The sequence below is a fragment of the Engraulis encrasicolus genome, chromosome 12 (genome assembly GCF_034702125.1).
Source record: "Engraulis encrasicolus isolate BLACKSEA-1 chromosome 12, IST_EnEncr_1.0, whole genome shotgun sequence".
In the NCBI taxonomy this organism is placed as follows: Eukaryota; Metazoa; Chordata; class Actinopteri; order Clupeiformes; family Engraulidae; genus Engraulis; species Engraulis encrasicolus.
Window position 1 is genome coordinate 50,684,262 of NC_085868.1, and position 24,220 is coordinate 50,708,481.

The following is a 24,220-nucleotide window of genomic DNA, read 5'->3' on the forward strand; positions in this document are numbered from 1 at the left end:
AAGCAGGTGAGGCCCATTATTTCATTTCACACAGGCCATGTAGAGTATCGTTAAAAGAAAGAGGAAAGAAGAAACAAACACCGGTGTAAACTGTTCTGCTTGCTTATACAGTCCTCCATGTTTAAGGTTGAAATTTGAACTGTTCTCTCTCTCTGTGTGTGTGTGTGTGTGTGTGTGTGTGTGTGTGTGTGTGTGTGTGTGTGTGTGTGTGTGTGTGTGTGAGAGAGAGAGACAGAGAGAGACAGAGAGAGACAGAGAGAGAGACTCAGACTTCAGTTAAGATGCAGGCTATAGCCATTTGATATATAAGCCATTTGACATATAACTTAATTTAAGAATGCTACCTCCAAAATAAGAATGACCCTTGTGGTTTTCTTGACAAAAAGTACAGTGCTTGTATATAAATGTACACTTCTCCTCCACTCACCTCGCGTTAGTGCAGTCATTGTACAGCACCTCGAAGTCCTTTCTCGAGATAAGTTTGCACCGGTTGACTCCCGGCTGGATGGCGCCGAGCCCGCGGAGAATTCGGACCTGCTCCACGTTGCAGACCACCGGCGTGATGTCCAGGCGCTTCAGCTTGGTGTAGACGGTGTGAAGTCCGCCGACCAAGTGTTTCAGGAACAGATCAAACGCTTGAGGCAGACAGATGAGCTCCTTCCCGCCGACCGTGAAGGAGGCGAGCCGCGCGCCCATCACGTCCACCATCCTGCACTCGTTGTTCTGCGGCGTGTTCTCCACCGGGGATGGTGTGGAGTACACCGGCTTGTTACTCGGTGGAGTGCCAAGTCCTGGGAGTCCCGGGCTGCCGGTGGTGGGTATAAGTTCCGAGCGGAAAAGGCTCTGTCCCGACGCCACGACTGCTGGTGGAGCGGCAGGAATAGCCGGGGGAGGAGGAGAGGAAGACGCCGGTGCTGAAGAAGAGTTACTAATGCCGGATGAGTTTGACATTTGCGACGGATGTGTCAGAGAAGGCGAGGGCATCAGCGCCGTCGGTGTGGCCATGGTCTCGTCGATAGCCTCACGAGCAATAAGTTAAAAGTTAAAAAAAAAATAAAACTTGAGGAAAACTATAAACAGCGGCGCAAAACAGTTATATTCCAACTCTGAGGTAAATCGACAGTTTAAATGAGCTTGAAGCTTAAATCGTTAACGACAGCAGGACATGCGCTCACAGACTTTGAGGACATCGAGCCAAAGCTGATGTGTTTCTTTCAAACCTGAAGAGGCTCGAGCCCGTCGCGCACTTGGATTGCTGCTGAGACAGCCAGCGCGTGGAGGGTGGAGCCAATGAGATGAAGACTTGAGAAGAGATACAGCGCGCACGTGTGTTCGAGGATAAAATAGAACGAGGAGCGCACCAGCTTCAGCAACTGGAGAATCGAGTGAGATCTCCAACCACTTGCTGCCAGCTGATAAACAAGAGAACGAAAAGGAAAATGAAAACGAACAAAATAGGCCTAAATAATGACATAGGGACCAGATTCTAACTTTATTTGGCCTCATCACCAACAACCATAACACTATCACATTTAGTGGACCTTAAAATCAAAGAGTTTCAGTAACAACTAGGCCTAGTACAAATATAAACATCCCACTGAAAAATACGTTCTTGCCTCTTATTCTTAATAAGGGCTGCTGTTTGCCTTTTTGCCTCAAATGCAAATTAATAAGTTGATAATGTGGTGGCAGACTGCAGTTACCTACTTTCCACTGGAAAAAAACAACAATTTCCTCAGAAATGTAGCATCCTTTAACCCAGTGCCTCAAAATAAGCCTAAAAAACAACAAGAGTCATTAGCGTTGAAAATAATCACCGACTATAATGGATGGACAGGTGCAATTTGAATGTAAGTCAAGATGGTAAATAAGAAGTCTTCAGTACTTAATGTCACTGTACACGTTCTATGTAGGCCAGTGTGATTAATTCACTTCCGCGGGAGTTTGATGAAACAATATTGAAGGCAATTTAAATAAAGCTCATTTAAATGTCAGTGTTCATGGTTAGGGCTTTGCTATAATTGGCTATTTAATTAAAACAATTTTCATGGTCATTAATATAGCCCGCCTCTTGTAGTGCACTGACATATTTTAATTACATGGTATTAACAAAATTGATATGCTTTAGAAAGCATGGGGAACATTTGAATAAGAAATTATTAAGGCAATTAAACACAGGCCCCTCGTTGACATTATGAGTATCACAAAATATAATGAACTTTTTTTAAAGGACAGATAACTTTCTTGGTGCTAGGACACCCTTTGCGATTAGACGCCATTGGTGCGCCAAACTTGTAATATCCTGTCTTATTCCCTTTGGAGCCCAAGGTCTCGGCCGTGTGTGAAATTGCTTTGTATTGTTTTCAATGAGGAACCCGGGTCGTCAGCAGCAGTAGGCATTGAGCATGTAGCCTATAGGCGCTGGATGTGTGCGCAAAGCACAGATACACTGCCCTCTTTTGTGTAAAATGGGAAGTGCGTAAAAGGGAACATCTCTCTCATGGGTACCACTTAGGTACCAAACTCAGCGCATTCACTGTGACTTATTCAAGCCACAAGGCCTAAAATTAGACAAACACAATCTCATCTCCATATAGCCTATATACCATGCACGAATCTTGTTGCTTGAATTAATATTACAGGTCAAAGTAAACAGCCAGCCAGCAAAGTGAATGCTCACTTTGGGTAGGCTAAGCGCATGGCTTGGTCTAAATTAACACTCACCAACCGGGAAAATGCTGGTGAAAAACAAAACAGTTGGGCTGGTAAAAAAAAGAAAAAAAAAACTTACTAGCCACTTTGACCCTTTAGTGAGTGAGTGTTTGGCTAGTAAGATAGATTAACATCTACAACCCATTTTGGCGGGTGATGAAAAAAGTTAATTTGGAGCCCTGGCTGCTAATAAAGATTCTGATTGTGTTTTTACGCACCATACAGACGCGAACACGGAGTGCTCAAAGCCCGTCTTGATGCCGAGCTGGAGTCAAGAGTGATGGCCGCTGATGAGGATGACACAAAACACCATGCCTGTGCATTCCTAACCCTCATTAAGAGCGCTCTCCGGAGAGACAGCGCATTCATCTAAATTAATATTGTCAAAATTCTCCACACGCAGCTGCGACTGATATCCATTATAATTAGCGGGAAGTTGTTCGCCTGAGCCGTTCCGGTCTGCTCTCGTATAACAGGAGGTCGTCTTCGGCTGGATTTAGTTTCTTCTGTGACATTTTACACATTTCTGTCCTGTCAGCGGTGGCAGGCGTCCTTGCCGTGTGATGACGTGGGAAGAAAAGCGTGGAACACAGTGGAGAGGAATTCACCAGAGGCAAGGCCACGTTTTAGCTGCCACACACTGAGGAATGGCAGACATATTACTGTGTCAACGCCGCCTCTGGAGATGCACTGAAATGCTTTTCTGCATCTGAAGACAAATACTTTTGTCACATTGAGTGTTTAATTTGTTATATTAGGTATCAAAACCACAAGACTAAGTACCCCTTGAGCGTTAACAATCTAGGACACAGCTGTGCTTTTTTCCCTTCTTCTTTTTTTCTTTTCTTTTTCCGCCTCATTGTGAATGCCTAAATCCATCGGGCTTCAAAATGTCCTGAATGCCTCTAACAGTACAGTACGCTTGCCCATTGCCAGTAGCTGTGCTGCATTCCTATTAGTGATGCATTTGGCCGGGTGCTCATTCAGTACACTACAGTACACCTTTAGGCAGGGAAGCTAACAAGGAGAGGGAATTGGGGTCAGCTGTCCCGGGCCCAGGGAGATAGCAGGGGGGGCATAATTGGGTCCTCATTACATTGAATGTATTGGGTGGGGGGGCCCTTTCAGATGATTTCATCCTGGGCCCAGGCAAAAACTGTCAGCGGCCCTGCCTGTAGTGCAGAGAGTGAGTCTTGACCTTGTAGGTATTGATTATGAGCAGCCGACACCATCGCAATGTAATGCAAAGGGAACATTTGCAATCATGCACATCGGATATCGGAACACATCAAATCAATGGCGTAACGCGGGAAGAATATATAGTAGAGACAGACAGTGAGTTATGACAACTGTGCTTGTACTTGCATCAATGTCAGACAGACAAGTGACATGTGCAGGTATCTCTGGCTTGCTGCCGAGCATTGGTAGAGCCTCTGGCAGCTTTGGCTGGGCCCACGACTAGTCATCTGAAAGGGCCCCCCACTCAATACATTCAATATAATGTGGACCCAATTCTGGGCCCTCTTTCTCCCTGGACAAAAGATCCATTTGTCTCCCTGTCACCTTCCCTGTGTGCTGGTATATCAACACTTGAAACTCAGACCTTTTGCAGTGACAGACTACTTCACCAAATGTTCTGATAAGACCTTGGTTGTAAACGAAAGAAGCCACATTGTAGCTATAATAAACTCCCACAGCCATGAACTGAAAACAAAAGACTGACAAAGATCTATGAGGAGGAAAGAAGCTCTTTGGTTTAATGCACAATTGTCATTACAGAAGAGACCGACCTCACATACATTAATCTGACTCTGGCCCCTCCCTACACACGCACACACACACACACACACGCACACACACACACACACACACACACACACACACACACACACACACACACACACACACACACACACACACACACACACACTCTCTCTCACTCTCTCTCTCTCTCTCTCTCTCTCTTCTCTCTCTCTCTCTCTCTCTCTCTCTCTCTCTCTCTCTCTCTCTCTCTCTCACACACACACACACACACACACACACACACACACACACACACTCAACCTTTATTAAGATTATGCTCTTGACTTGATGGATTTGTTACAGCGCTGCACAAAAGACCTTTAGGCAGTACAGAGAAAGGAGAAAGTGAGATGCAGAGTCTTCTGCAAGGTGCTGTACCTCACACTAGCTCAGGGCAGCTAGGGGTGTGCCATATGATGACAATGTTTAAATCCTGAAGAATACGAATGGATAGAAGATCGTTGGCAATATGCCAAAGTGGACAAAGCTTTGTGAGAGCCCGCACACCTCGAAGGTTTCTTGTTCAGCAGTTGCAGCTTTTCAGGGTACTTCAGTCATCAGTTTACACGAGGAAGAGTGCGACACTGCTTCTTCACGGTTCAGCACTTTTTATTTTTCTTGGTGCTGAGTGTTGACGTTTCGGCACTTGGGCCTTCATCAGAGTAACCATACCAAAAGTGAAAAGGCTTCTTAAATAAACACGTGCATCAGGGACACCCAATAGGAAGTCCCTCCCAATAACTACATCATGAATATGAATACTATTTACATAACGTATATAAAACAGGCAAAAAGTAAGATACAGCATCAGGGTCCATACATTACATTACATTATGAGTTAAAAATTGCACCATTCTAGTCAGTTCTCATGAGTAAAGTTATAACATCACATTTAAACACAGTTCTTCATTTAATCCACTTTTAAAACTTTTTAAAGTAAAGATCCATTATGCCTCTCGTTGTAATAGGCCTAAAAGACAATCAATGTCACCACCACGTTTTTTTTTAACTTGTTCAATTCCAAACACTTTAAGACTGTTAATATTGTGTTTAACCTCGTTGAAGTGAGCAGCAACTGGGTAGTCTGTGTCATTACGCTCAATAGTACTTTTGTAGGTAATGGCCAAAGTGGAGAAATCGTATGGCCTTGGAGTGAGGATGTTTACTTTATCAGAGTTTACTTTACAGACCCCCAGTTTGAGAACCAGTGCACTCGCTGAAAACATCTCAGAGCATGCATGTTGGGCTGCTAGGGAGTGGAGGACACCAAAGTAGGACAGTTTACAGTTAGTTCATTTGTTAAGTAACGTAAGTGTGTGTGTGTGTGTGTGTGTGTGTGTGTGTGTGTGTGTGTGTGTGTGTGTGTGTGTGTGTGCGTGTGTGTGTGTGTGTGTGTGTGATGCATGATAGCGAGCGTGCGAGAGAGAGAGGGAGACACAGAGAGACAGAGAGAGAGAGAGCGTGAGAGAGAGAGACAGAGAGAGATAGAGAGAGAGAGAGAGAGAGCGAGACAGATCTTAAGAGATGAAGGAGAATATATCTCCTTAACATTTCAAAGAATAAATGTCACTGACCATAGTCGCGCATTTCAGTCAGACTACCCCATTGCTGTACAGGGCATATATGCAAACCTTCATCAAACATACATGCGTACAGTACAGTACAAGGTCAGAAGACTGAAGATATGAAGGATACCCCACCACTCAGACTTCAGAAGCAGAAGCCGCCCTAGACACAGCATTCTAGTTCTAGAACATCTGGGCATGTTCACCTTGAGGTGACAATTTAAGGAGAGGTTTATTACCACGACATGTGGAACTGCTCTTTAAAATGCAGCGGTGGTCCTTTCTTGACATTGGGATGCACAGAGCCTCTTCTGCAGTTGTCACACTAATGATCAAAGTGGAGAAGAAGGGGAGGAATATATCTCCAGAGTAGCAGTTGGAGGGTTGAGATAGTGATGATGGTGGAAAAAAAAAGAAATGAGCGAGAATTCACATACCTCTTTGAACACTTCTCCTTCTTCTCCTTCTCCTTCTAGTTCTTCTTTTTTTGTCACAAATTATTTCTATACGCTTTCCAATAAGCTTTGTGTTCCTTAATTGGCTGAAATTAATCTTAGGGATGTCGATGTCTGATTTGCATTCATTAAAAAGTCGACTAAAGAAGTTGAGTTTAATTCCAATCAAATTTGTTTAATTATGCATAGCATGAGATTCCCTGAAGAGCTCAGAACTCAACTTCTCAAAAGACTGTCACTTCTGTTCCTCTCTCTCTCTCTCTCTCTCTCTCTCTCTCTCTCTCTCTCTCTCTCTCTCTCCACCAGTTGGTGATTCTGTTCTGTTCTGTTCAGGGTAGTGATGAAGTGTTATAAAAACGTTCCTAGCTGGGGAGAGCGACAGACATATCAAGATCCGAATAAATGTCACCACGGACACGGATAAATTCATTTTAAAAAGGAGTGGAACAGACGTCAGTGATGTGAGAGTTCATTTGTGGTAAAAACTAAAGAATAAAAGAAAAAAAAGAAAAAGAAGAATCCTTTTTCATTTGGCCTTCTGAGTCTGAGTAACTGGTGCCAAGTGAGGAGACCTGTGAAGAATAATATTTGATGGAGTAACTCTTTAAAGTGAAGGGCAAATGGGAAAGTGTTGCGCACCCCAGAGTGGGGAATTGTATACCAGTAAGTGCACACCGTTTGTGTAGCCTTGAAGTCTGTGTTTTATCAAAATGAGTAAAAATGTTTTGCGAGAATTCTGAACTTATATTATGGTATAATATTGTATGGTTTCAGACAGTGGTGGACAGTAACGAAGTAAATGTAATTCGTTACTGTACTTAAGTAACATTTTCATACTTTCATACTTTACTCAAGTATTTTTATTTGGTAAGACTTTATACTTTTACTTCACTACATTTCAAAGCGAAATTTAGTACTTTCACTTCGATACATTTACAGCTACACTCGTTCCTTACTCGTTCCTTTTTTTAAAAAATTAAGGCGATACACGGCAGGTGAATTAATTCATGTTTAATGCCCTGGTCAAATGAAATCTGAGATTTCATGCTGGTGTGAAGAAAGTGAAACTGAATCCGATTGGCAGACTCAGAGATTCGCCATTGTGATTGGTTGTAATGTGTCACGTGACAACAAGCTCTCCTGTACATAATTAGTTTTAGAAGGAAAGCGAGCAGAGCAAGACCACTGATGTGTCCACTGTTGCGACTTGCGAGACGAATTGAAATAAGAAGAAACGGTACCTACTTTCTAGTAACATGCGGAAAGCACAGCAAAACAATAAAGCAGGCGACAATAACTTTGTTAGAGTGTATTAATCTGCACGTCGTATTCGCTGTGTGGGGGAGAGGTTTGGCTCGCACTGCAGGCTGCACTCTCCTGACAAGACGAAATTTGTCTGATAGGCTTCGCGTTTGAACTGAATAATCAGCGAATTGATACTTAATGTAGGCCCTACTGCTTATTTGACTTACTCTGTTATGGCTTACAAGAGAGTCACATAATCGCCGCTTAGCGTGTTGGTTTATTGAGTCAAGTACACAGGATGCCTAAACGCTGCTTATTCCAAACCATCCAGGCGCACAACTCCGTGATAGCATTCTTTCCCCTCAATACATTGCAGTATTTTCTGAAGTAGTTGGGAATAACAATTACTTGTCTAATAGACTCCCCTGTCACCAAAAAATGATTTGCTTCAACTTTATGGAAAAGAGGCTTGTGTAAAGGGTTTGTATCTTTACATGAGGATTGCCATGCCCACCATATGTTGCAAAGTGAGGCTACATTCAACATGTATCCTTGCAACATGTATCCTTTCCCTTAAGTCAGATCAGTAGGCTACAGTGGATATGAAAAGCACTGGCAATACCACCAAAGTGAGGTTGTAAAAAACAACAGTAACAAAGTAATAAAAAAAAAGAGAGAGAGAGAGAGAAAAGTGGACTTTGGCTAAATATTGGCCCAGTGATGTGCACAGGCACAAAAGGCTTCTTCATGATCAGGCAGAAGTGTTCCAATTAAGTTGTATCAAGTAGGCTATTGCAAATCATTGGCATCTAGCAAATAGAGACCATTACAAGTATATGAAGATGTTCCTATCTTTAAAGGTAGCTTAGAATCGCAAGAAGTCTGTTTGTCCATACATAGGCCTAAGCCAACCTTAATATAACCAAACACTAGGCCTACATAATAATAATAATAATAATAATAATAATAATAATAATAATAATAATAAGAAGAAGAAGAAGAAGAAGAAGAAGAAGAAGAAGAAGAGGTCTACCAAAACCATAATTATAATAAAAATTAAGCATAAAGTACTTTATTGGCTACTACTCTAACTCCTTGCTGTCACAAATAAGTAGGCCTATAGTGGACTAGGCCTACGGCTGGGGGGTATTGTAGTAGTTGTTCTAATAGGCATATAATCAATTTCAGCCTAATCATTCTTAATATTAATGGCCCTTTCATGTGTTCTTTTGGGCATGTTAGGGTCAGTATTAACTGTTTAGAGAGGTGAAAATGAACTTCTGATGCTATAACATCCATGGACTTACTCCACAGTGTTTCTGAGGCCTGTTAAGGCCTAGTTCTAACATGTTCAGTTGGTATAGCCTATGCAAATCAGAGGATATTTAATTAGATATGACCAAACTAGGCCTACAACACTTAAATATTAAAATTGCACCAAAGGCCTCATTTTTAAGTTTTTACTTTTTACTTTTAGTACTTAAGTATTTTTGACGGCAGATACTTTTGTACTTCTACTCAAGTAAAAAAGTGAGGTGAATACTTTCACTTTTACTTGAGTAGTTTTCAATGCAAGGTAACTGTACTTTTACTCAAGTACATAACTGGTGTACTTCGTCCACCACTGGTTTCAAACAAACTGTAACCAATTGAATGAGATCACCTTTACCATAAAGGGAAACTGTGTGAGATTTTTAGTTGTTTATTTCGAGAATTCATGCTACCCATTCACTAATGTTACCTTTTTAATGAATACTTACCTCCACCATCAAATTCTAAGTATTCATTATGACTGGAAAAATTGCACTTCTCATACATGAAAAGGGGGATCTTCTCCATGGTCCGCCTTTTTGAATTTCCAAAAATAGCCATTTTTAGCTTAAAAAATGACTCTACTTGGACCATACTAGAAAATATTTGTTTATTACTTAGTAAACTTTCATGTAAAGATCAAATTTGGCAATAGGCAGCCCCGTTTCAATGAGCAGCATAGTTGCAGTACCTTTTTTGACCATTTCCTGCACAGTGACCCTTTAAGTTGTGACAGGAGCTAAAACAGACATGACTCCATCCCATGACCCTTCCAATGCCACTTGTAGCAATGTCCATGCATTCTGGTATAACATAGCCTCTAAAGACAACGGATATGGACGAAACTTTGGGGGTTTGTTGATAATGAGCCCCAAGGAACAAGTGATTAAATTCTGGTGGTGATCCGGATCACAAACCAGAACCAGGACTTTTTAAAAGATTTTGTCTGCAGTATAACTCAACAACGAATCAACTGATTTGGACGAAACTTTCTGGAGTTGTTAGTAATGATGACCCAAGGAACAAGTGATTAAATTCTGGTGGTGATCCGGATGACAAACTGGAACCAGGACTTTTCAAAGGATTCTTCATCTTCACCATCTAGGCGCCCCCTAGTGACCAGAAATTGGATTGCGGGGACTCCACAAAAACAAGGCAGAAAGACACAGTCAAATGTATCAAGCTGTTTCCTTGGCAGAGGTTTGCCGCTCTCTGAGTGCTTCTAGTTCTAAATTAGATTAGTCTGGATGTGATCGTAACATAGTCTAATTTCACAACATCAGAACTAGACCCTACTAATGCAGGACGACTGTGCAGTACTTAAGACAACAAAAAACCTCAGTCAAAAAAAACCCAATGCAGTCTAACATGATTCTTGCAGGACAGGAGGACATTCCCTGTAAAAAAAAAAAGAAAAAAAAAAAGTAGATGCTGAGTAGAAACGAACATGGCCTAAATAAGGCCCTTACTTAGTGATTACACTATAATGAACAGAAAACAATGATGAATACTCCACTTCAGTGCTGCTGGTGGATGACTTTAAATGCTCCAAATGATATTGTTAATTGTGTCTATTTTGAGCATCCAGGTTCCAAGGCGGCTTCCATCAACATTAATAATGTGAAGAGGAGATCACATTAGATGGTAAAATAAACACTATTTATTCTCTCTCTTACTGCAGCGTTGCAAGAGTCTGTTGTTTTAATGTTTAACAGCCACTTAAGGGTTTCAAAATACTCCTCATCCCTCATGTGCCAAGTCGACGACGCAACTATTTCCTGCAGAGGACGGATCGCTGGCCGGTCACATCTTTCAAGTGGGTAACATCTATTAAGTACATCAGGCACCCTAAATGTGTAAATGCGCAGGACTATACGTCTAAATAGTATTTGGGTGCTGTGTATTCAGTCCTCGGCACTTGGCTATTTAAGAAAATACAGTAGGCTAATACATACGCCGGGAGAAGGCAAAATTCCCTGGCAGCATATGAACTGACCTTTATTGCTACTTGGTGTAGGTCAAGTGTGTTACCCCGTATGTATGTGTGTGTGTGTGTGTGTGTGTGTGTGTGTGTGTGTGTGTGTGTGTGTGTGTGTGTGTGTGTGTGTGTGTGTGTGTGTGTGTGTGTGTGTGTGTGTGTGTGTGTGTGTGAATGCTAAGTGCTGCTTGGGGCCTAATCGGGGTCTGGGAAGGAAGCCCAACACATTTCAAAAGCAATCAGAGCACAATGTGACTTACAGCTCAGCGCTCTCCTCTCTCCTCTCTCCTCTCTCAGGCACCTGCATGGCTCTCCCCCCTCACCTCACCTGTCTGCGGTGTCAGTGCAGAGGTAGTAGGGAGCAGGGGGAGCCGACAGGGGAGGACAACGGGGTCAGTTGTCCGGAGCCCAAGGAGACAAGGGGGCCCAGAATTGAGTCCTTAGTACATTACATTACATTGCATTTGGCAGGCACTTTTTAACCAAAGCGACTAACATTCGAGGACATAATCATAGCCAACATCACTAGAAGATATGGAGTGCAGAGGAAATATAAAAAAACAAATGTGAATGCAAAGGATTCATTTTTTTAGTACATTGAATGCATTGAGTGGGGGGCTTTCAGATTACTTTGTCCTGGGCCTGGCCAAAGCTGTCAGCACTCAGCAGCCCAAGGAGTGTAATGGAGAGAGGGGAGAGGAGAGAGGTATTTAACCTTCCTCTAATCAGCAGGGGAGGTACCTGTAGGGGTGGGAAAAGGGATGGGGGGGGGGGGGGGGGGGGGGGGGGGGGGTGTAATGTACAGTAGCTCTGCAGGAACCAGAGAGGCAGGTGCCTTTCAGCGCTCTGGCATAACTCACAATAAATATAAATGACAGTTATTGATATGATACATCCCAATGTTCTTTTCTGTATAATCAAGCTGTGAGGAACATGGTGCTCCAATTAATCAGTAGAATAAAATAAAAAAAACTGTATGGTCCCTCAACGTCTGTTGGTTTTCCGCATAGAGAATGAACTTGACATTCTAGACTTGGCTTCGTCTTCTCACAGCATGAAGACCAGTTTGATAATAAAGAATGTGGTTTTAATCCTCTGTTTTCGTGTTAGTCGTCTTATACAGTAACGTGACAGCTCCAACGGCTGATATGTAGTGGCAGACTGCTGCTGCGATCATGTCACCGCGCAGCATCCCGCCTTCTCACGCCCGTGGAGCAAAATAGCAATCAAATCAAATTCATGAGGCATAAATATCAACCTGTCCATTCAAATTAATGCCAGAAGCTTCACAAACAGTTCCGCTATATAAATAAAGAACTGTTTAAAGGCTATGGGGGTCATTTTGTTTTCCCTGGAGGGACCGAGAGCCGAGCGCCGGGAAAATGGAAATGTCCCCAACCAACTGGCTCTATATTACTGGGCCTGGGATGGCGAGCGAGTACATCCACTCACTGACAGTGATGTTCAGCTGTTAACAGCGCAGATGATTCGAATGAACACAAGGTGAGCGGAAGCGGATGCCCCCACGCGCCCGCTTTAATGGGAATAGATTATGCAGCGCGCAGAGGAGAGGAGAGGAGAGGAGCGGAGAGCGGAGCGGGCGGAGAGATTGGTCGCCCGACCTTCAGCGGCGGCACTAATTGAAACAAGTACCGGGTACTCAGCAGCGCAGTAATCAACTAAAACAGAGGATCATTAATCATCATAAATAGCGCTGTCACAACAAGACCACTGGCATTAGCAACGGGGCCTTTTGTTTTCCCTTCGGAGACTCGCGCCTCGCAGACTTCCCACGCGCACACATGCAGGTGTGTTGCAGTAGGCAGCAGTGGTTCTACACATTTGGGGGCCCTAGGCAAAATATAGACATGGGGCCCTTTTGAATTACTTTCTCTGGCATTTACCATGGCAGGGCTGACTGTTGGGGGCCCCCTACAATGGGTACATTTGGTGGGGCCCTAGGCAACTGCCTAATCTGCTTATTGGTAAACCCGGCTCTGGGTGTAGGCACACTAGGGTGGAGGTGTGTGTGTGTGCGTATGTGTGTGGTGTGTGTGTGTGTGTGTGGTGTTGGTATTTATTTTAAAAACATCCTGCTCGCCTGCTCGCAGCCAAAGGCAGAGAAGTGTCAGAGACAGGTAGACGGATAAAAATACCCCGTCATTTAAAGGAAACGCTGAGGGAAAATAGGCCGCATAAAAAGCTATGAATAAAGTAGAGCAGAGTTATGGATGTTTTAGGCCTATTAAGAATTGCTGTTCATGCATCTTTGTGTGTCTTTTGTCCTAATGCACATCAGGCAGTTGAACAGCTATTATTATGCCTCCATATTGTATAATGGAAATACTGAGTGTCTTCTGGTCTACCACATCCGATCCAGGGGTGTCCTTCAGGGGGGTAAAATGTGAGTGACCAGGGCCATAGGTGGCCACACAGTGTCTGATTTATGAAGATTTAGGGGGGTCCATTACAGCTGATTGTACATACATAGGGCCCAAAATTTGCTGCTACGCCCCTGATCACATCCCTGGGAAAATTCAAGATGCAGATGGTGAAAGCCAATTAAAATGTGCAATTGGGGGTCCTGTGGCCTAGTGCATTAATGCACCTGTGATGACCATATGGGCTACATGCATCATCCATGGGGAACCAATTTCGAATCCAGCCTGGGTCATTTCCCAACTACTCTATCTCTGTCTGCCATTCACCTCCTGTCTTCTCTCTAAAAAACACTGTCAATGTCACTGTCAACACTGTGGGGCTACATGCATCATGTGGGACAGTCACACACAGCACATTGTAAAAAAAAGCCAGCAACGTCTGTACCACCTCAGACGATTGAGAAAGTTTGGGATGAGACCCAAGATCCTGAGGTCGTTTTACAGAGGCACCATTGAGAGCATTCTGACGGGGACCATTATTGCTTGGTATGGGAACTGCTCTCAAGCCAACAGGAGAGCTCTTCAGAGGGTTGTGCGTACAGCTCAGAACATATGCGGCTGTGACTTACCCTCCATACTGGAGCTATTTGAGGGAAGGAGCATCAGGAAGGCTAAACAAATCTTGGCTGATCCTAGTCACCCCAACCATGAACTGTTTACTATGTTACCATCTGGGAAACGGTACAGAAGCCTGAAATCTCATACTACCAGACTCCAAAGTAGTTTCTTCCACCAAGCAGTTAGATTACTGAATTCATGCTGAAGACAACAAGGCACTTTCTTTGCACTCCCCCCCCCCTCTTTTTTATTCTTATTTTGTAATCTTTTTGAGGACTCAAAAACACAATATGTTTTACTCTTTATAGGCTTCAAACCTATAATAAGAAGTAATAAACTAATCTTGAATCTTGAATCCATGAGGACCCAGGTTCGAATCCAGCCTGGGTCATTTCCCAACTACGTTTGTATACGGCATCTCTCTCTCCCACTCGCTTGCTGTCTGCTCTCACAGTGCCAGACCAAATACCAAATATGTGTATCATACATTTTAATTATTTGGTTGATTTCTTATATTTTAAAATTTTTAATTATTTGGTTGATTTTAAAAAAAAAAATTTTTTTTTTTTTTTTTGGGGGGGGGGGGGGGGGGGGGTTATTTCGATAGGACAGTGTAATGACAGGAAGTGAGTTGGGAAAGAGAGAAGGTGGGCAAAGGACCCGAGCCGCACTCCGGCCGCGTAGCAGATGAGTGCCCTAGTAGGGCCTATTTGCTTGATTTCTTATATTTCTAATTATTTGGTTGCTTTACAAGGACCCTATTGGCTGTGGGGTCCTAAATGTCTGTCTCTTTTTCACTCTCTCTTCAATTCCCCTGTTAGTAATGGAGCTATATAAAGTAGTCCAACTCGTCTGAGATCAATGTACAGTACGTATATAGCCCATGCTTCCGAACTGAGTTGATTTCTTTCTGAATTGAGCTGTTTGATGGACATCATGTCAGATGAAGACCAAATAGGACAATCTTCAGCCATCTTGACATTGGTGAAACATTATAGCCGACAGACGAAGAAACACTGTAACGCCGAATAATGTCATATCAAAGTTCAAGCTCATTTTTTACAGGCTCAGGAAATCTGCAGTGGGTTATTTTATAATTACATTACCCTTACCTGACGTTTTTATCCAAAGCAGCTTTAAAGATATTTACAGCTTATTGGTTCCAGTCCCTAGAGCAGTGTGGGGATAGGTGCCTTACTCAAGGGCAATTGGTTGGTTAATGTGGGGATCAAACCTGCAACCCTGTGATCCTCAGTCCAACTCATGAAACTAAAAGCCAAAGGCGGATCTAAACATTTTTCTTCCTCTATCCATTTATCACCCAGTTGTTTTTTAATTTTGACATTTCAACACAAATTAGCACACCCAACAATGTCATTCACAGACGATGCATTAATGCCTCTGCTGAGCTTAAGATTTCAGACCTCATCAAATCAGGTGACCTACTAAATGGTCACTGCACACCTGATGAAATGGTTGATAGCTTCAACAACAACTTAAGAGGAATTCTAGATAACATAGCTCCAATTAGAACGACGACAAGAACCAGAGCTAGGTATTCACCTTGGATGAATGACTCACTTAGAGCCTTAAAAAGAAAATGCGGAGTAACCGAGCATCTTTGGAGGAAAACTAAATTAGAAGTCCACAGACAATCCCTTAGGGATAAGATCTCCTCGTACAATAATGCAGTACACTCTGAGAGAAAAGCATATTTTTCCAAAATCATAACAGACAACCAGCATAATGCGAAAGTTCTTTTTTCCACTATTGACCACCTGCTTAATCCAACACATAGCAATAACAACCTAAATGCAGCATCACATGCCAAGTGCGAGGAATTTGCTAGATTTTTTAATAAAAAGATTGCAGACATTAGAGAAGGCATCCAAGGTGGAAACGCAGCAACCTCTGTCGCCCACTCAGGCGATACACCGAGGGGAGGGTTAAACCCCCCTAGGAGACCTGAGAGCTTCCAAAAGTTTTGTCCAATTACAGAGGACGACCTCTGTAAAATAGTCAGGGAAAGTAAGCAGTCTACCTGCAGCCTTGACGCGATCCCCACATAACATATCTGCTAAAAAACATACTTGGTTGCTTAGCAGCACCTTTACTGCAAATTGTTAACACCTCTATGCTTACAGGCATTTTTCCAAGCTCATTCAAAACAGCCATGGTAAAGCCACTCCTAAAAAAGACAAATTTAGATCAGAATTCTTTAAACAACTACAGACCTATATCAAACCTCCCCTTTATAATCAAGGTACTAGAAAAAGTTGTATTTAAACAGCTTAATCAACATCTGGCTGGGAATGATATCTTGGAAAAATTCCAATCAGGCTTTAGAGCCAACCATAGCACCGAAACAGCACTAACCAAAATAATAAGTGATCTTAGGCTCAGCACTGCCGCTAACAAAGTTTCAGCACTTATCCTCCTCGACCTCAGTGCCGCCTTTGACACGATAGACCACAACATACTAATTGACCGCCTTGAATCTTGGGTAGGACTGTACGGCCACCTCTTAGAGTGGTTCAAAACATATATTACAGGAGGGCAGTCTCCGACAAGTATGATATGCCTTTTGGAGTTGCTCAGGGTAGTTGCTTGGACCCTCTCCTCTTCTCTCTCTATATGTTGCCCCTGGGCTCCATCATCAGAGAGCACAATGTTGATTTTCATAGCTATGCCGATGACACTCAATTATATATCTCTGTCGAGCCTAGCCAAACCACTGCCATTCATGCCTTGACTAAATGCATGTCTGCCATCATAGATTGGATGAACAGTAACTTCCTAAAATTAAATGAGGATAAAACTGAAGTGTTGCTCATTGGGCCTAAGAAAAAACGTGCAAAACTCCACTCAAGCCTAGGTGACCTAAGCATGCACATTAAAGATAAGGTTACTAGCTTAGGTGTGGTCATAGACTCAGATTTGAGCTTTGAGCCTCACATCAACAAGAAAACAAAATCTGTTTTTTTCCATCTTAGAAATGTCAACTAAGTGCGCGGCTTGCCCCCCCGACAAGACACTGAGAAACTTATTCATGCCTTTGTCACCAGTAGGATAGACTCATTCAAAATTCTGCGGCAAGAATCCTAACAAGAACCAGAATGAGAGAGCACATCTCTCCTGTCTTGGCAGACCTGCACTGGTTACCTGTCTCATACAGAATCGACTTTAAGATTCTGCTCACAGTATTTAAAGCATTAAATGGACTTGCCCCTAGTTATATCTCTGACATGCTCTCTTTTTATGCCCCTGTTCGAGCTCTCAGGTCCACTGATGCTAAGCTGCTAAGGACCCCCACCCCCCCGCAAAAGAAGATCGGCGACGCCGCGTTTGCCTGCTATGCGCCCAAGAGATGGAACGCCCTCCCCATCGAGATCCGATCAGCCACCTCCGTCGACTCCTTCAAGAAGCAGCTGAAGACCCACTTCTTCATCCTTGCCAACTCCTAGCTGCCAAGGCGTCATAGTGTCCCAGCTGCCGCAGCGCCCTTACTACTCGCAACCAGCCCTGGCAGGGGGCTCCCCTAGGTGGCCGCTGGTCTCTGCCTGAGGTTTCTTCCTGACTATAGGGTTTTTTTTCTCAGACCTCACTGAGCTTTTTTTTTTCCCCCTTACAAACTATGAATCAAGCGAAAGGGAGTTTTTCCTCACCCCTGATGCCACCAGGGGCCGCACCTGAGCGCCCAATCTCTGTGTGACTATCTATGACTTATGATACGCCCAGCCACTATGGACCTTGCGCATCTAAGAATCCTGGTCCTAACCTACGTCGACCTTATGACTCTACAATCTCTGTCTATCTCTTCTTCCTCTGCCTTCCTGCTATTTCTGCCTCTCCTCTATACCTCTCCTTTTAAATCCATCTCTAACAATGTTTTTTTCCCCATTTGTTAAGCACTTTGAGTTACATGCCTTGTATGACACAGTGCTATACAAATACAATTATTATTATTATTATTATTATTGTATCAGAATGAAGAACTACACGTCTGACTAATGTAGGACAAATAAAATATAGCCTAATTTTCATTAATGAGAACGTCTAAAGGAGCAGTGCTTGTGAAACATTTAATACCTAGGTAATGTTGCGTTACATCAACAGCTAAACTACCAGAGGGTTTTTCTTGTTCAGTGCTCTTGGATAGCGTCCAGATACTGTTGTTGTTGCTCTTGTGAGAATGACACACAATACAAAGCCTGAAACCATATGACATTCCATGCAGGGTCGCTGACAGTGCTGGCTGGGCCCAAGGCAAAGTCATCTGAAAAGGCCCCCCCAACCCAATACATACAATGTAATGAGAACCCAATTCTGATTCAATTCTGATTTCCAACTGACCCCTTTGTCCCCATCCGTTGGCTTCCCAGAAAAAAAATATGCCATTATGTACTCCAAGACACAAAATTCCAATTTAATAACAATGTCCCATTACCCCAAACTAAAAACACAAGGGAACAAATACCCTCTAAAAGGGTTGACACCATCATAGATCTACTCGAATGCCTGCGCTGCACTGCTCCTCCGTTAGTCGGCTAATTAATTAAAGCAATTACAGGCAACATATTTCATAATTACACATCAAGGTAGGAATACCTAATTGTTATCTAGCTCTGATGCTTTTGGAAGTTAACCAAAGTCACTCAGAGAACATCTTGAAGTTCATCATTTGTCCAGGTCACGTGACAACAGCGAGCGACACTCAAGTCCATGAATCTTCCGAGAAGTGAGAAAATGTTTCCAATTAAAGCAGGGCCATTCACAGATCTGTAGTTTATCTCCTTTGCGCAGAGCCTATTTTATAACCTTACCGTCACCAGAATTGTAATGGCTATGTCATAATCTCGGTACTGCCATAGCAATGTTGTTATTGATGTAGTCGAGTGTTTATAACAAATAGTGAATAGGCCCGCCAGCGACCCCATCGGCACCAAGAGGGTACAGTGTAGCTAATCCCATCTATTGTCCTCACCTGAGTAGGCCTAACTGTAACCAAAGACCCCATTTGATGATTAAAGTTCTTGTCCTTAAAAAACACCTGTTATCACGAGCCTGAACATTTGCTACAGAGGCCTGTCTGCCAGCCTGGTGGCCCCACATGAGACAAAAAAAACAAGACGAAGAGGAGGAAGAGGAAGAAAAAAACAACAACACGAAGGAACAAAAGTGATGAGCATCCTTTATGAGTGATGTCAGCGTCACTAGGGCAACCTTTGCAGCGGTAATTCAGCGTGAGGGATCCAGTGCCCCTGCTGCCGAGCATCATTAGGCAGCCTCATGAGCAGACATGCCTGCTACGCGCTAGCTGATGACACCTGTCACTGCCAGCACACTACATAATCACTCCACACCACACCACACCCCATGCCACCCAAGCCCGCGCCGCATCTCAACCACACTCCATAATCACTCCAAACACCCCATCTCACCCCGCGCCGCATCTCAACCACACTCGTAAATCTCCCTCTCAAAACAGGATGAAAGGGGGTGAAGTGAAGAGAGAGAGAGAGAGAGAGAGAGAGAGAGAGAGAGAGAGAGAGAGAGGGGAGAGAGAGAGAGAGAGAGAAAGAGAAAGAGAAAGAGAATGACAGCACCCAACAACCTTTTCAACAGTGACACAGTTAGGGACCCATTATTCAAAAACACAGAGAGAAAGGGGAGAGGGAGAGAGAAAGGGGAGAGAGAGAGAGAGAGAGAGAGAGAGAGAGAGAGAGAGAGAGAGAGAGAGAGAGAGAGAGAGAGAAATGGCTTTTATGTAGCTATAAAGTAAGTAACAGGAATCGAGATATGATGAGAGAACGCAACACAAATCACTTGGCATGTCTTGAACGAGGAGAGGAGAAGGGTAGTAACGGACATTAAAAAGGAAAAAATGCAACATCAAGTCCTCAATTCCACTAACATCTCAATGAGCACAATGGGAGAGAAGAAGGGCGGTGGGAACAAAAAAATAACAAGAAACAAAAAACACAACTGAATTGACCACCTGGTGTTGGTAGGGGGGGTGTAGTACTGCGAGTGATCTTCTCTCTCTGCTGTTGAGTGTGGTGCTGCGCTGCGGAGTGCGGAGTGCGGAGTCGGAGCGGACCAGAAGGCCCCTCATTACAGACCCATTAGCAGAACGATCTGAGCGCACCGCAGGAGAGGAGCTGTGTATTACATATTGCTGCAGAGAAACACAGAGGACACAACAACCTCTCCACTCCTTAAAGCACAGCTGGGTGTCCGGACGGCAATCTGGCCAAGCGAGCGAGGAGTGGAGTAGTGGGGGGAATGAGAAAAACATTACAGAGGAAACAGACCTCCTCATCCACATCATCGCAGTTAGTTATACATAAAATGGACGCTGGGAGGTGAAGTGGAGAACGTGGCCAGCATGAGGAAGATCACATCAAATGCACAATGCCATCAAATACACAATGCCATCAAATACACAATGCAATTACCGGTAGTTACACAATGCAATCTGTACAGGTACACTGAGCTGTACTGATGAAATACACAATGTGATCTTTACAGTTACACAGCTGAGCTATACTGCTTAAGGTGTAACAAGTGTATGAGAAACAGGACACTTTGCCTATCAGGCAATTCTCTATGTGTTGAGATCATGCAGCCTGGCAGTGGGACCAAGCTCAAAGGCATATCCTGACCAGGAGAACCTCCCATCTCCAAGAAATTAACAAGCACCTGTCAAACGTCCTCCCCATACCGCTGGCTAGGAATAGGCACTGATTTCGTGTATATATAGCTTTTGTTTTTCAAGGGTTCAGAAATACAAAATTCAATTTAACATCAGGATAATAGTGGTTTCTGTCAGTATTAATGCATTTCTGATTCTATTTATTTGTGTTGAATTTGTTTATGAAACGGCTTTATTGAAAATGTAATAAAAAGCATTTGAAAACAGACAAACAGACAGTGTTTTTTTTTTATCAAAGCAAATTTAATACAAATAGAAAAGTTTAAATATATACAATGTCCCATATGTACAAGGTAAGGGCCTTTCAGGTTTCAACATGAAGGTACAGAGGACAGTAAAATTGCCAATGGCATTCGTTTGATCAGGTCATGAGAAGGTCAACTGCAAAGGGAATTTCAGGTGATTCACGATGATCGTCTCTCAGTTAGTGCTGTTTTCTGTGGCCTGAAAAGACAATTAAGGAAGGGGAAATCAGGCGTTTGAATTCTGCAAAAATACCATTTCATATTTATATTTAAAGGTCATCCTATTTTTCATCTAGGTTAGTTATTGCTTGTACGCATGCATTGCAGAGCTGTTCAACATGTTTTATCTTGCCTAAGGTCTGTATGTATGCACTTGTGAGCAACATTTTTGAGTCGTTTTGCCATGTGTATTCTGTGTGTAGGCTGCTTGAGACTTTAACTTAATTTCCCACAGGATCAAGAAATTAACTTTAAAGCAACTCCACTTCAACCATTGTGTTAGTTTTTTTCAGACAGGCACCTTATTACATTATTACGTCATTATCATTACTACATTACGTTACATTATACTTAGCTGACACTTTCATCCAAGCAACTTACGGCTAAAAGATTACGGCTTTTAACCACGCCCTGACGAAGGCCAGACGGCTGAAACCGGTCTGCGTTTTTAAATTTGTTTACCCCAATGTAGAGTAAAGGGTTTTTATTATAACCTCAACCTTGGCTCGAAGGAGAGTGCTTTGGATTCAGTCATCTTTCTATGAAGCCTTAACATGATTAACCAGATGCACCCCTTCTATCTGGAGAAAAGACTGAGCGCTCATTTCCTTTTCCTTTTGCCAATTTACGGCCATTTTAAGTACAGGGTATGGGTTGCAGTCCCTGGAGGAGTGTGGGGTTAGGTGCCTTGCTCAAGGGCGCTTCAGCCATGGATGGAGGTGTAGGGAGAGGTCAGGCTTGATTCAAACCTACAACCCTCTGATCTAAAGCCCATCTCCTAAAACCACTACTAATTACAGTATATTGCAAACTGTGAAGTATGTGCACAACACAAACACATATAATAATAATAAATCAATAGAGGGGGAAATAGAGGAGGAGGTAGAAGTGGAGTTGTTAGGGGTAGGGATGCACCGATACCGATACTGGTACCCAATACTGCTCATTATAATCGTACTCATACTCGTCAAGCACTTGCCGATACCAGGAACGATACTGATAACACAAAACAATGCAAAATCTTGTCACGTTCTGTGGACTTGAAAGCAGCATGGAAAAAGTCCCACCTCATACATTTACTAACATTTAAATCTACATGGAAATGGACAATAAAAATATCACAGGTGGAAAAAAACAAGGCCGTGCATTTGTATTTTGGTGGTAAAAAGGTATCGGTATCGGCAAGTACACACATTAATGTACTCGTACTTGTATCAGTTGTCAAAAAAGTGGTATCGGTGCATCCCTAGTTAGGGGGCAGTGTGGTTTCAGTGTGATTAAGGACCATATGCCTCAGTGAATGAATGTGATTTCAGGTGCTTTTTGAACGCAGCCAAAACTCACCTTGAGGTTATCGGATGCTTTGCGGAGCTCCTTGATGACTGATGACAGAGCTTCTGGGTTGATGCCCTGCTCACAGAGCCGCACGCAGATGGACAAGGACTCCATATCCAGGCCCGTGTTCAGGAGCCGCGATATCTCCAGCAGCACTAAAGAGAAGAAGCCAGATTAGTGATGAGAAGGTTGCAGGTTCAAATCCCACTCCAGCTGGAAGAATCTGGGAGTGCGTTTTAATATGCGACCTTGCCTCCTCCACTTGCCTCCTCCACTTGCTTCTCGTCATGATGACATCACTGATAACAGCATTATATTTCAATATCTTGCAAAAGCTCAATGGTAAAGTCTTTTTCTCATTTGCAATTGGGATGGTGAATGAAAAACAGTCCCTCAAAAGATGTTGTGGCTAGGCTGACAGCTGGGAAACTTTATAGTTTTCTCCACAGAGGAGGGGCCAGGAGGCGGGACGAGGAGACAAGCACAAGTGGAGGAGGCAAGGTCACATATTGGGATGCACCCTGGGTGTTCTGCAGTATCCTCATCCATGGCTGAAGTGCCCATGAGATCAAGGCTCTCTGGATGAAAGTGCCTAGTCCTCTGCATTTCGTTTTGGATGAAAGTGCCGGATAATTAAATGTAATGTAATGCCAAGTGTTGCCGGCAGCCTCTCTGTTGTCATCCACTTCAGGGTGTGACTGATTTTACAACATCCCAGTAACCTGATATTATAATGATATTACAATATTAATTAAATGCAATCGCTATTCGTTTGACAGCCAGTATACATGTTCCAAGAATGAGCATCTGATCTGGGAGTTTAATAAAAGTATGTCAGAGCTGCATCATACGTATTGTTTGTTATTTGTCATCCGTCATGTCCATATGTCCCAACAGCGGAATGCACATCGTAATAAACAAGGGCTAATGAGGAGTAGGCTATAGTATGTCAATGTGCACAGTGGCACCGCTGCATTGACAGTGTGCTCTGAGCTAACTCACATAGGGCCTACCCCTGGATAAAGAGGACGCTACATGCGGGGCATATTGTGACCATTGCCAGTGACTAGTAAAACAAGAACGTCTTGTGGTATGCATGATCCTTGTGGCCCTTAATTTAGCAGGCATCATAGCTACCATGTATGGTAGCATGTATGCTAGCTAACAAAAAACCCACAGCACGCATTGGTGCTAGGCTGCAAGCCTAATAAACATCAAATATCAGCCTTTGTAGGGATTCTTCTGTATGGTTGGTTTCGACTCACCGTCCATTGTTTCCCGAACTGCATTCATGTTTGCATTTGTAGCACTTGCCATGGCAAAGACCTCGCCTCAGCAATCAACAAGACGCAAATTACCGAACGTGCTAGCTATGTAGCATTAGCTAACAGTATTGATGACACCGAACAGCAGACTACTGCGATGAATGGGCTATTTCTTTAGGCTGACTGAAGAATCCTCGTTTAGTCTTATGTGTAGCGATGTGTAACTGAAATACATACAGTCTCTAAGAGTAATCACTCTCGTAGAAAAACAGTAGAGCTAGAAATACATGAAAAATGACAACACACCTTTCAAACGCAAAGGCGGAAATGCGTCACTGATGCCAACATGTGATTGGTCCTCTTTGAAGCTGAC

General features: G+C 43.2%; 2 protein-coding genes across 2 annotated transcripts in view; both read right to left on the reverse strand.

Moving 5' to 3' along the window:
• dachc (dachshund c) overlaps window positions 1-1,243 on the reverse strand; it is a 113,531-nt gene extending 112,288 nt beyond the window's left edge. Inside the window, exon 1 of the mRNA XM_063211939.1 lies at window positions 428-1,243. Coding sequence (XP_063068009.1) covers window positions 428-1,005 — 578 coding nt within the window. The 5' untranslated portion in view covers window positions 1,006-1,243. The remainder of the gene's footprint in view (window positions 1-427) is intronic.
• A 19,697-nt stretch (window positions 1,244-20,940) lies between these two features.
• mzt1 (mitotic spindle organizing protein 1) lies at window positions 20,941-24,144 on the reverse strand. Its single transcript, XM_063212413.1, has 3 exons — window positions 23,848-24,144; window positions 22,592-22,737; window positions 20,941-21,227 (listed from the first exon to the last, which is right to left on the reverse strand). The coding sequence occupies exons 1-3, from the start codon at window positions 23,897-23,899 to the stop codon at window positions 21,204-21,206; spliced, it is 222 nt and encodes a 73-aa protein (XP_063068483.1). The 5' UTR covers window positions 23,900-24,144; the 3' UTR covers window positions 20,941-21,203.
• Between the last annotated feature and the right edge of the window lie 76 nt (window positions 24,145-24,220).